The sequence below is a fragment of the Eurypyga helias genome, unplaced genomic scaffold (assembly GCF_000690775.1).
Source record: "Eurypyga helias isolate BGI_N326 unplaced genomic scaffold, ASM69077v1 scaffold41262, whole genome shotgun sequence".
Lineage (NCBI taxonomy): Eukaryota > Metazoa > Chordata > Aves > Eurypygiformes > Eurypygidae > Eurypyga > Eurypyga helias.
In genome coordinates, this window is record NW_010234785.1 from 5,881 (window position 1) to 19,132 (window position 13,252).

Genomic DNA, 13,252 nt, shown 5'->3' on the forward strand with positions numbered 1-13,252 from the left:
AAGATGTGCAGCTTGGCTAAGCAGTGGAAGGGGTAAGACGGCATCTGTGCAACCGGAAGGTGTGGATTGCTGCTCGTTGACGTCAATCTCCATTTTCATGGCGGTTCAGATTTGCAGCCAAGATCTTACAGAAATTCCCAGTGATTTTAAAGGTAAATGGCCCTAGTTTGAATAAGTGATTCAGGGGAGTTTTCTATAGCCATCCGAGAGTTGTGTGAAGGAGTGTCTCCAGTTTTGCTCTATTTTCGTACCAGTTTTTCTATAGCAACTTTTTTAATGCTAGTGCTAAGTCTCGGCCGTGATCCATAATGCAGTGGTATGTACTCTGCTGAGGAGTTCAACAACAGAAGTAAAGCAGGAACTTTGATGTAACCTTAATTTATTTTCATTTTTAAATATTTCATCGATGGTATGGTTGTGTTACATTTAAACTGTGTGTTTGGCTAGTGGATTATTACACTCTCTTAATTTCCCTCCTACACTACCTTTTTCCATAGATTATTTTGTAGGATGCTTGTTTGCCTTGTATCTGTACCTAGGAAAAGAACTTGGATATTATCTCTATGAAGATGCTGTTAGAAAATGAAACCTTGAAAAGTTCTTTTTGAATTTAAACTGCTGCTACATGCAGAAAACTTCTATGGATTGTTTGGGATTATGGTAGCCTTTTTACAAAGATATGTTTTTTGGTTTTAGCTGCAGCTTAAGTAGGTAGGGTTGAAATATCAGAAGCTAATAAAAACCTTTTGCCTCTAGTTCTGGCCTCATTTTTCCCGTCCCTTTTCTATTTCCCTCAAGCGCAGAGGTGTCCACCCCAAGCAGCTGTCTAAGAAATCAGTGCAACAGTCTCCGTTTCTGGCTTCCGCGCAGGTCTTTACTCCCTGCAGAGAACCATTTACAGGCACCCTTTACAGTTTTGGCTGCACTTCAGTGAGGGGGAGTCCTGAAAGCATCTCACTTGTTACCTGGGCACCCACTCTGGTGCCAAAGGCAGGGACTAGTCTCTTCCCTGGCTGCTGTGAATGGGGACTCCGTGGCCCTGTTCCCTGCAGCTGGGCTGGCAGGCTGGTGTGCGGTCTTCCCCGGAGAATGAGAACAGGGCCTCCAAATCTTTGCTATTTTTTCTTGATTTGGGGGGAAGATAGTTCCTAAAAGCTCTCCGAGTGGGAACAGTACTCCTTCTGAGCTCTGGAGGGTGACTTCTCCACCTGCTACTCCTGACAGCTCCAATTTCACTTCCTCCTTGTTCAGAACGAACCCACCGAGTTCCGCCGCTGGTTTGCACAGTGACGTTTCTGGCGAAGCAGTCCCCGCACTTGGTTCGCCTAGGGAAGCACGTGGGCAGCGCGCAGCACATCGCTTCAACATGTCAAGCCACGGGCCCGCCACGCAACAAACCACCGTTCTAAGCCTGCCCTCAGCGTTTGGTTGCCAGAAAGGTGTTAAGTCTATTATTCTAGGCCCCCTCCTGCCAGAACAGCCGCTTCTGACCCCCGAGGAGCCAAGGGAGAGGCAGGCTTTCCCTCTCTGCCCCAAGGCGCTGCAGCCCAGGCTGCCTGACGGCAAGTCGCCCGTCTTGCCCCTCCACTGAAGGCACGGGGGGATGCTTGTCCTGAGCTGGCTCGGGTGACCCCACTTCCTAAGGGAAGGCTGCAATAAACACACAGCTACGCAGCCAGGGTTTGCCTGCTGGCACATTCTGACAGCAGCTAGAGTCTGTGGCACAACACCGTGCCCGTCACTACAAGCATTACCGCACCGGAGGTTTCACCAGGAAACCTTATTCCCATTTTCTCCCTGTACCACCAAGAAGTGGCTACTCCAGCCTCCGCGAGCACCAGGAGGTTCTACCACATGAACGGTACCTGTAGCTGCTGCAGTGTAACTGCCCTGGCAGATACACCCCGAGTGCATCCTCGAATAGAGCCTGTTTGCACCAGGGAGAAAAGGCACTGGGGGAAAGAGCGTAGTCAGCAGCCTAAAATATCCTCATGTAGTCAGAAAGTTCGCCGTAACCTGTACCCTTGCCCCGCTAATACCTTTTAAGTGTATCCTTTTGCCTTTTTTTAAAGGCCTACTTCCTTCCCCTCCCCCCACGCCCCAAGTTCTAATTCACTTTTTGTTTAAGTAGATAAAAACTACCGTGATTACAGAACCGCCTTCTGTCAGGAAGGATGACATTTGTAGTCGCCAAGCTCACGGGCCGGATTACCTGGGAGACGAAGCGCCACCCCAGACCGAAACGCATCCATGTCTCGGGCAAGCAGAACAACAGAGAGGCCGGTTACGTGAGCAAGTGCTTGCCCCCCCAGAACTCGCGGCAGCGGTTGTCTGCTGGTACATGTCAAACAGAACCAGTTCTGCCTCCTGCAGCGCGCCAGACCGCTCAACCTGTTCTGCCGCAGCAGAGCCCGGCGTTTGCCAACATTAATCACAGCCAGGGAAAGGCCTATTAACGAGACTTGGGTTACGGCTTCGTTGAAACCACTCCAAAACCCTCCTTAAAAAAACCCCAGCCTGTGAAGAGTTACTTTAAAATAGCAACTGCTCCGGAACCCGGGCAACGGCAGGTTTCAGAGTGCCCAAAGCAGTGAGCGATCCCATGGGCGTGTTCAGTGCACGCCACAGGAACGCGCTCGGACGCGGTGAGAACAAGGCCGGGGGCCGCCAACGCCACCTTGCACTGGAAAAACCTCCGGAGCTTGAGGGGAGTGTGGAGCAGCGCCAGCGCAGTCTGCGCGTTCTGCTGTGCAAAGCCAGCCGAGCACGGCCCGGTGGCCCCCGTGCGAGGCGCGAGGCCTGCAGCCCCCGCGGAAGGATGCACGTACCAGCTGCTGATCTCGCACCTCCCCTCCTCACCCCTCAAGGCCTCCCACACTCACCTTCTACAAACCAACGCCGAGCAACCTTAAAAACAATGTCAACAGGCTCATTTGTGAATCACGTGACGTTAAAAATGAGGAGCGGAGTCCCCTGTTTCACAATGTGTTGTGCAGTCGCCGACATGCAGTTTCCTATTTAGCAATGGGTCACCAGGCTGTGGCGAATAAAGAGCAGGGCCTGGTCACACAGATCAACCTCATTAGCAAAAAGAGCTCTCTGCAGAGCAACACATTTGCCAGTTTTTAAGGAGGTTATTTCAGACCTAAATCCAGTGCCGGGTGGGGGGCACGGCCGCAGCGACACGGGACTTTCCAACACCATCCAAGCCCGCGTTGTGTTGTAGGCCCCATGGAAGACAGGCACTCACAGCTGGCCCCACTGCCTGCATGCCAGCTCCAGGATGCGAGCAGCAGAAACGAGCTGCCGAGAGCAAGTCAGCCGGGCCCTCCGCAGGGGGAAAATCCTCATCCGGCAAGCCGTAAGAGCCAGGAAGGCCCTGCCATCCTGCTGTGACTTCAGCTGCCCGCTCCCGACACCGCAGAGGGATGTTCCGAAGCGGCTCTGCAGTCAGCCTGTGCAGTGGGGCCTCAACACCGGAGTTTCCGCATGTTCACAAGGTGAGCAAGAGTGTGTCTGTGTACTTACAGCAGCTAGTGCTGGTTTATGACACAAGAAGTGTGTTTCTCCTTGCAGGCTGATGGACACCTATAGTAACGAAAGGCTTCTCTGGGTAATTTAGATCTCGCGTGAGTAGAAAATAATTTTATGACCATTATTAATATGTTTGTGGTGTATCCAGCTAAAATCTGCATGATTCACTCGGAGCCGGCTAACAGCGGACAGTTAAAACCAGCTGTCACTGCCCGGCACATGTTGCAGAGATGCGCCCTCCCTGCGCTTCCTGAGGCTGGTGAACACCACAGCAATCTGCGTTTTCAAGGCACAAACGGGCGGGCAAATCTAAATAAGCATCGGGCCGCGTATGAAGGATCAGTACACCCAGAGCTAACGAAGGGTCAGGGTTTCCAGAGCACACATTGGTAGAAAGGTCAGATAAAGCAGCAGGAACAGGACCAGAAGAGCAAAATGAACACCACTTGGTGAGCATAAATGATGCAAAGGGTGAATTTTAATAAAAATTTGATTCCGTTTACTCCATTGACACTGAAATAAGAGCTGTAAGAAAAGAGTGTCATGATGCCCACCGAGAACCGCTGAGTTTGCTTCTATGTTTTTCGCAGTACTTGAGCTAAGTTTGTAAAAGGACTGAGAGTGCTGGCAGCATTCAGATAACCCATTTGGTATTTTAAAGAGTTCCTACCCTCAACATTCAGCTTTATCTGCGAGGTACGTCTCAGCTGAGGTCTGACGGAAGTATAAACCCCACTGCCGGTGCAGCAGGGTTATTCTGGTGGCACTTGGTAATGTGAACTGCTGGCTGCAAGCAGCAGCACCTGAGCTACCTGGGTATCGAGCGCTGAAGCCTTCCACCTCCATTTTTAATGCATGAATCATTCCAGCTAACAGCCTGCCTGCCTCTCTGGCTATTAAGAATTGGATGCGTTGTATTTTATATGCTGCAGCATTAAATCAGAATGATGAGTGATTAGTGTGAGACAGTAAGCATCATCCTGAAGTTTACTGCTTTTGGCTGGAGAGGCACTCAAACGACTTGGCACTGCTTTGGCCTTCCGCCATGAAAGCCTCTATTTCTTCAACAGTACGTGGGACGCACGTTAGCAGCTCCATTCCGCTGGCTGTCACTGCGATGTCGTCCTCGATGCGGACCTGTGACAGAGAACAGGCGGTTAGCAAGGTTTTCCAGCTGGGGACAAGCAGCAGGACGGGAGCAGAAGGCGCCTTGATGCAACACCAGGCAGAGCAAGCACCGGAACTGCCCGTCCCCAGCAGCACCTGGTGCAGAGCTCTGCAGGGTCCAACCCTCCCTGGGCTGTGGGCTACTGCCCCCCTGGATCACACGAGCCCCACGGTGAGCCCTGGCAGAGCAGCCCCACAGGAGGTGGTGGCACCACCGGTGACGCCTCTGCTACGTTGGGCACACCAGGGACAGGCTGAGCACCAGTGAGCCTGTGCCGCATCATTACATGGGGCCGATAAATCTCAACCTTTGGACATCAGGAGCAGCAAAAGGAACTTTTCCCTCTGAATCTCCCTCCAGCCCTACTAGAGCCTGGCTTGCTGGAGCCAGGTTCAACAGCGGTGCCCGCGGCTGCCCAAGTGCCCGTTCTCGAAGCAGTCCTGGTGCTGAGCTGCAGTTAGCTGCTCCTTGCTCTCAAACATCCCACGGAGGGGACTTTTTCCAAGGGCCTGTAGGGACAGGACGAGGGGTGACAGATTTAAATTGAAAGTGGGGAGGTTTAGATTGGGTATCAGGAAGAAGTTCTTCCCGGAGAGGGTGGTGAGGCACTGGGACAGGTTGCCCAGAGAAGCTGTGGATGCCCCATCCCTGGAAGTGTCCAAGGCCAGGCTGGATGAGGCTTGGAGCAACCTGGTCTAGTGGAAGGTGTCCCTGCCCATGGCAGGGGGGTTGGAATTGGATGATCTTTAAGATCCCTTCCAACCCAAACCATTCTGTGATTCTGTGATTCTATCACATTCTCTTTCCTCTGAACACAATAAACTTTTAAAGGAGGAACTGCAACATGAAACAGCTTGTAGCTGATACTCAAAACATTGAATTCTGAGCTGATGAAAACGTCCTCGGCATGTCAGACATTCCTTTTCAAACACAATCACTACATTTCAAATCATGCAGGGAAGAAGCAGATCCTCTCAGTTTACAGCTCTTGCTCTGCTAAAATGAAAACTATGCACCATTTCTGCTTGACTCTAATCTCTTCCTACCAGTAAATATGCCTACACAGCCATCTCCCATTATCTTATCAGAAAAATGCCAGTAAGCCGCCCAACTGCAATAAAAGCAATTTTATTAAGGTGTAAATCCAAGAGAACACAAACTCTGGGGACTCCCACCTTACAGTTGCTTTAATTGTTTCTGACCTCTTGACATTTTCAACTAAAAATAAAGCTGGTTAACATTTGTACTTCTGATTGCAAAATAATCCATTTGTTCAAACAAAATGAGTCATCCAGTCCTTATTAAACTGTTTAATGATGCCTTTGCCAGATTGTTTCTTTTACTCGGTATCAAGTTAAGTGTATTATAAAGCCGAATTAAATAAACAAACTCCATCGAGTTCACACATTTCGTTTGGACAGCTGGGAATTTGGAAGCCGTGAGGCTCTTCATGCTCCGTGTGCCTGAACGGCCAGGGCAGAAGACGCAGAGGCGGAAAGCAGCAACACATTGAGCGACCCTATGGACTCGAATAGGTTTTACCAGGGTGGGTTTTTTAATTAATTGCTTTGAATTCAGCCAAATTTGAGCATAAAATAAGCCAAGGATTCTGTAAGATCTAAAGGTGAGTCGTCCCCTCCACCCCGCAGCAGCCCTGCGCGAGTGCTGGAAGCCAGGGGACAGATCTGATAAAAGCCAAAGCCTCACGCTGGCCAGCGCAGCGGTGTGAGCGGAGCTGGGCGCAGCGTCGACGTGGGAAGTAAAGGTGTCAGCGCAGAACTAAGTCCAAGAGCAGAGGCGAGGCCGGCCAAAGCCAGAGCTGAGCCCTGCGAAGGGAGAGCACCGCCGGCTTCACAAAGCTTCACCTCCTCGAGCTGAAACTCCCCGACCTATCTGCTGCAGAGGAACACCAGCCACAGTTCATCTGCTTAGCCCGTAAGATTAGCCAAAAACCCCAAAACCAAAGGTTGGTGGTGTCCAGCTGTGTGTCTCGTGCTTTCACATGAGACAGCCTGGAGAAGAGGAGGCTCCGAGGAGACCTCATTGCAGCTTTCCAGTATCTGAAGGGGCTACAAGGGGGCTGGGAGAGGACTTTTTACAAGAGCCTGTAGTGACAGGACAAGGGGTAATGGGTACAAATTGAAATCAGAGAGGTTTAGATTAGATATCAGGAAGAAATTCTTCACAGAGAGGGGGGTGAGGCACTGGAACATGTTGCCCAGAGATGTTGTGGATGCCCCATCCCTGGAAGTGTCCAAGGCCAGGCTGGATGAGGCTTGGAGCAACCTGGTCTAGTGGAAGGTGTCCCTGCCCATGGCAGGGGGGGTGGAACTAGATGATCTTTAAGGTCCCTTCCCACCCAAACCATCCTGTGATTCTCTGATTCACCAGCACTTCGGCACTCTTTGGGTGGGCGGCCTGACTTGAAAGCAGAGCAGACGGGGGCCAGGCTAAGAGATGGGACAAGGCATCTGCCAATGCTCTGCTCTATCAAGGTCATGATGGGAAGGGATGGGAAAGGAGCTGGAAAATGGACCTAGAGTGATGAAAGGAGCCGTGGGAAGGAAGGTACAGTGAGGTGAGATGGGATTGACAAACAATGGCGGCAGAGGTAAAATTCTGGAACAGAGCCTGGAAACGGGCAACTCTGCAACAGGGAGAAGGGACAACGAGAGATGAGGCTGGCTAAGGAGTCCAGGAAGGGAGATCTCGGTGGAGGTGGGAAGCGAGAGACCCTGAATGACGACAGCATAAGGGGTGCTGGAGCCGCCTAAGCCTGAGCTGCCAGACGGGGGAAGACGGGAGAGCCCATCAGTTCGGAGTGCTCACCGCACCTCATCGTCTTGCAGAAAGACGGGTAGGAGCCGTCTTGCCATCAAATGCTCTACAGGAAGTAGCTGGAGGCACACAGAACCATCGCTCCCAGGAAAGCTCCAGCTCGCTCTCCAGGATTTCAGTGTTCCTCTGCCTGGATGACCTGACCTGAAACGGGTGCTTGCTCTAACAGGGAACACTGACATGCAGAGGAGCACAGGTTCTCAAGGGGGAGGAAATGTTTGCGTTTGCTCTTTTCCTTCACACCCTCCACACTTCACCCTGAGCTTACACTCAGCAGCAGCAAGCAGCAGCTTCAGAGGACCTGCAAAACCTTCCTACAGGAGAGCCCGGCGTTTGGTCTTGTCTTCTGTCCAAATGGACAAAAGATGCTGGATCTGCCTGGCAAGGCTCACTGGCTCGGGATGGCCTCTCCCAGTGGGGGACAGCAGTTATGAAACTTGCTCTCAGAGCTGTCCCTGTCTGCAGGCTCTTTGTTCAACAGTGCTGCTTGTTTCAGGGCCACAGAGCGGTTTGGAATCGGACACGGCTTAAAGGAACAGCAAACCGAGGTGCGAGGTTCACTGCACCAGCAGCTTTCAGGGCGCCCTGCAAACAGCCCGGGGGAGGCTTTGCTTTGTCGGTGTGAAACAGGCATGCTTCAAAAAGCACTCCTGCAGAGGTGGAGTGGCCAGGAATGGCAGGACTGTCCCTAAAATGCCTTTTTCTTATCAAGGGTAATGGCATGATCTGTCCAGATAGACCTGATTGCACAACCGCCTAACGCCAGCAACAGACCATCACGTGGCTTGACTCAATGGACCCAACTCCGTCCCAAAGCAGGGCTGTGTGGGCATAGCCAAGGACAGCACAGGAGTTAAATTCCGAGGATGCTGTCAGCTATATATATACAGCCTCGCACTTTGTCCTGACTTACTGATACAGTCATGCTCCCCAGAGCCTCCTGTGTCATATTCCAAGGGAAGGGGGTTGTAGCACTCATTCATTTCTTTTGGATGATGATATATATAAAAGGCTTTTGAGAATCAAGAAACAATTTTGGCCAATTAAATAGTCCAGATTTGCACGATGACAGATCCCAGATGTGATTGAAAAAGACCACTGGTGACATGTCTCCTTTTTTTTTTACATCTAGCGAGCATTTGTTTGATTATGGCTGTGGAAAGCAGCAATACTATCACTGCAAGATCTTAGAGCGGGAGACTTGCCTGGGAAACGATGACAGGATGTGGTCCACGCAGGCTACCCCAAAGAGTAAATTAGCACATGTGTTTCTGTCGGGCTAAAGGGTCCATGTGCCTGTTTTTATAGCTGGTATTCTACAGGGGCAGACGCATGTAGCCAAGGGGGCTTCTTTTGACTCAGCCTTTGACTCACCAATAATTTTCAATACAGCAAATTTACCATGAGGAGTGTTCGACCTCTGTATTTCTTAACCAGTTTAGAAATAGAGCTGCCCTTACCCCAAACCCAGGGGTGAGCAGCCACGCTGCAGGGCTGGGGAAGGCATGTTCCCGTTCCCACATTCCATGAAGTGGCCACGCTGAGGCGTTTTCTATAGATGCTAACAGCCTCCGTGCTACACAGGGCCCCGTGCTGCCAGTCTTCCCTCTTCTGCACAAGCAAGTCCTCATGTCAGGCACAGTTTATTTTAAAGGTCCACATATAAACATTTTATAAAAGAGGATCGAGGTTACTAAGGTGAGGCCATGTATTTTATTAGGTCAATTGATAACGACTGGAAAAAGAAGCTTCAGGCACACAGTCCCTTCAGCCAGGCTCAAGAAGAAGCAATAAATTACAAGTTAAATAAAGATTAGAAACACCTGCTCTAACTTTAACCCAATCACATTAATTAGACAAGAGAAAATGGTTAAAGAAGGTTTATAAGCAACTAGTCACTGGTTTTGGGTTGCCTACAACTGCCACTTCTCTTACAAGAACTTTAAAGAAAGCTACGTAGTTCATTATAACTGCTTTTCTGTGAAAATTTTTCCAAAAGATGCTGTGCAGCTTTATTACTGCTGCGTAATACGAAATGTTAAAAAGCAGGTGAGCGTTAGAATGTTTACTGCCCAGTAAACTACTTCCTTCCACAACACACGTTCACCATCAACCCAGAATCAGAGCTCAGCTTTCTAAAAACCAAAAATCGGGGCAGAGAGACCTGCATGATTCTGTGAACCAAAGGCAGAAGCAATTAAATATCCCGCCTTGGATTTGGTTTAACCCTTGCTCCTGAGTAAGGTAAGTGCTCTTGTTTTGAAAAATACTGTAATATTGGCAGATCTTCAAGGTCCTGGGCTTTGTAAATCTGTTTTAAAAAAAAATCTGCAAACGAAATAATGTGTTTAACACGTCTTTGAGCATTTTCTCTAAGTTGCACAAAGTTTCCACACAGCAAGTCTAGTGCTAGTTCTACAAAAAAACAAGGGGAAAATAAAGCCTGAACAGAGACTGAATATTTAAGGCTAACAAAAGACTGAGCGGTTTTACTGGGTGTTTGAGAAAACATCATACGAACTGCATGAATCAGCAATCAGCTTATGAAGAATGGAAATGTCAAACCCTAAAGGGCAGCATTTGGAGCCGGCACTTCCCCTTCCCTAAGGAATCGCCGCTGTTCCCGAGCAATACATGCAACCCTACACACTACCCCTATCTGCACGTCTCTGTTTCTCCACAAGCGCGGCACGGGCAGAGCCCGGGCAGAGCAGAGGTGCCCTGGGACAGGCGCTGCGCCAGCGCCCGACGGCAGCCTTTGCCCCACAGAATTTATGACCTCGGTAAACTGGTCCTTAGCTTTGCAGATGGAGAACCGATGAACGCGTGACCGAGCGACTTCCCAAAATTGGCCGAGGAAGCTTGCGAAGAGCTGAACCCAACGGCTGTCAGGCGAGAGTTTAGGGCTTCAGAGAGGGCAGCCCGAGCTCTCAGAAGCAGATCCCCCAGCCAAAGCGCTTGCCTCCCTCCAGAGGGATCAGCATTTGACCCAGAACAGCTCTTGTTTGGCAAAAGCCCAGGTTATGAGGTCCCGAGCAGCAGCTACAGCCACCAAGCCGGGGTGTCTGCGCTGCACGGGGTGTCTGCGCTGCGGGAAGGCCGGGCTGCCGCGGACCCACGTGTAAGAGCTGTGGGGTGCCACCAGCACGCGCCCCGCGCGCCGGCAGCCATGCAGAAGGGGTCGAGGACAACCTCACGCCGTCTCCTCCTGGCTGCGCTGCCAGCTTTTACGGTCTCTTCATGGCTAGCACCGGGCAGCGTGAATTACAGAAATGGCTGCAGACCTGCCCTTTGCAGCATGGCAAAGAGCTGCTGCTCCCAACACAGAGACTCATCACCGCAAACAAAATTATCCAAAGCCCCCAAAAGACATGAATTCAAGGTGAATTCATTAAAATCCACAAGTCCCGTGGGTGGACAGCCCTACTCAGAATTACAGGGGTGTTACTTTGGTTAGTGTAAGTTCATTTTTGAAGTGAATTACACTAAACCAAATTAAGAACATTTTGATTAGTGCTGAGCTCTGCAGAGGGCAACGGACGACTGACTTCCTCTTGTAGAATGTATTTTTCTTTTAAAGTAAGATTGGACTGGCTGTCGTGGGCTCTTCAGCTGGCACTGACACCAGTTCTAATCCCCATACTGCGAGTATTTGTCAGTAAAAGCACTGGGATTCACAAGATCTTCTTTTAATTGCATAGAGAGAAAGTTTTCTGACATGCTTTTGAGAGAAATACTCACTCGTTCTGGATAAACCAGAATGAACCAGCATGCAGATAACTAAGCACACTACTGAGCAAAAATTGCGTCTTCTATTTATGCAGAATCAAGTCAGAACTGTAAAGATGGAAAAGCTCATTTTGATTGCATTATAATTCAGCTTTTGTGTAGAATTCAGAAATATTCAGATGTACTTCAGTCTCCGATTTTATTTCCATTCTTCTCCTGGACAACATCAAGTGACAACATCTGGCTCAGGGTTTGTGTGCATTATTATTTTTTTCTCTCTAAGTAAAATGTATTGTTCACAAGGGGATCAGAGATTTAGATTTTTGCTCAATCGTTTTTGGGCAGCTCCCCCCTTTTAGCAAATTTTGTTGGCTAGCTCTCCTTACAAGGCATCGTTACAGGAAGCTAAGCAAAAAACCAGGCAGAAAGTTAGACTTTGCTTGAAATCTCTGGAACAAAAGTGCCTGGATTCAGGCAACTGACTCCCAAGGCAGAGTCCCTGTGCTGTCACTCCTGTTCCACGCAAACACAAGCAGCAGGTGAGCCACGTGCATGCTCCGAGCTGCAGAGCTGGAGTGGGCATTCACAGCAAGGCATGGAAGAACGCGGGCTTTGCTGAGCGTTTCCAGAGAAAGCTCACCAGGAATCAATTCAAGTGCTGAAAAACTCCCACAGAGTGTTTACAAGGAAAGCAAAGATAGTTCAACCTGGTTTGTCGCGGTGTCAAGCTACTCATGTGCATGGCAGTGTTCTTTTAAAATCCGCTTCAGCGGGCGGTGCCGTATACCAGGTCAGAAGACGCAGGTTTAGCTGCCTTTCATTCCCTGGTGTCTCGGTTGGCTGGCTGGCAAGTCTTGCCACGGAAACAACGCTCAGACAGGTAACGTCCCAAACCTCGGCAGTGAAGCGAACACCGGCGAGGGTACAGCCCGGCTAAGGCTGGGAGTCTCCCCGGGCGGCTGCCCAGGAGCCCGGCTGACTCACGCGACTGCCGATGGCACACACAGCTTTTCCGTTGGGGTTGGCGCTTCAAAGCCAGCTCAGACCGAAAGCGTTACAGTAATTACCCTCTCATGGCTGGCGTACAGTGATAAATTAGTCGATGGCAGCAGCAGACAATTCCTAATGAGTGACTTTTCATACCAGAGAATCACCGCTGTTGCCAGTGATTGTTAGCCGTGTTGAGACTCAGCAGAGCAGCCACGAGGAGGACGGGCATCGCAGCTGCCTGCTCTATCTTCTGCGTGCATGAAAACGGAAGCTCCGAGAACAATGCGGCACCCTTCAAATGCTCGTCCCGCTAGAATGAAAACCCACTGGAAGCCACTGCAACTGCGAGGGCGGTGCCTTGGAATGGGAAATGTGCCCTGGCGAGCACGGAGAAGGAAGGCCCCTCGGCTAGCACAGCAGCCGCCGGCATGGGAACGATCGCCCGGACCATGGCTACCAACGAGTCAGCCCACCGTCCTGCGCGCACACGGCTGCCGGCGCCTGCAACGCCGCACCCTGAGCATGGGTGCTCCTGAAGGCCATCGGCCGTTCCCTTGGGGAACAGGGAAGGGTTTAAATTCACAAGTTTCATGCCGTTCAGAGCAATTATGGCCATTTTCCTCCACTGCCTCCCTGACCGCTGCAGACCTGTTAACCAGCATCAGGCTTCTGCCCTGGGAAGGAGCACCGGACCATGCTGCTGCCAGGGAAGCTAACGCTGGGATAAAGATCTCGGTCTCGTGTTGCGTGACGTCACACAACAGACACAACACCCACCTGGCACGTCACTGTACAGTGCTGACAGAAGGTATTTCAATTGATGGAAAAGTACAGATCTACCGTTAATTAGGTATCACAAATATAAAACACCACTTAAAAAACCCAAAGCAACCCAGTTTGTCTGCAGGGTCGAACGGCCCAAAGGCCTGTTACGGGGACAGCCCTACCTGCAATACTTTGCAACTTTCAAAAGAGCTCTTCTCAAGTACGTAG

At 50.5% G+C, this 13,252-nt stretch overlaps 1 protein-coding gene across 1 annotated transcript in view; it reads right to left on the reverse strand.

Annotated features, from left to right (window-relative positions):
* Positions 1 to 4,261: 4,261 nt before the first annotated feature.
* Positions 4,262 to 13,252, reverse strand: part of PEPD (peptidase D) — a gene marked incomplete at its 5' end in the record, with an annotated part of 68,460 nt that continues 59,469 nt past the window's right edge. The window contains one exon of the mRNA XM_010146559.1: positions 4,262 to 4,671. Within this exon, the coding sequence (XP_010144861.1) occupies positions 4,522 to 4,671 (150 nt within the window). The remainder of the gene's footprint in view (positions 4,672 to 13,252) is intronic.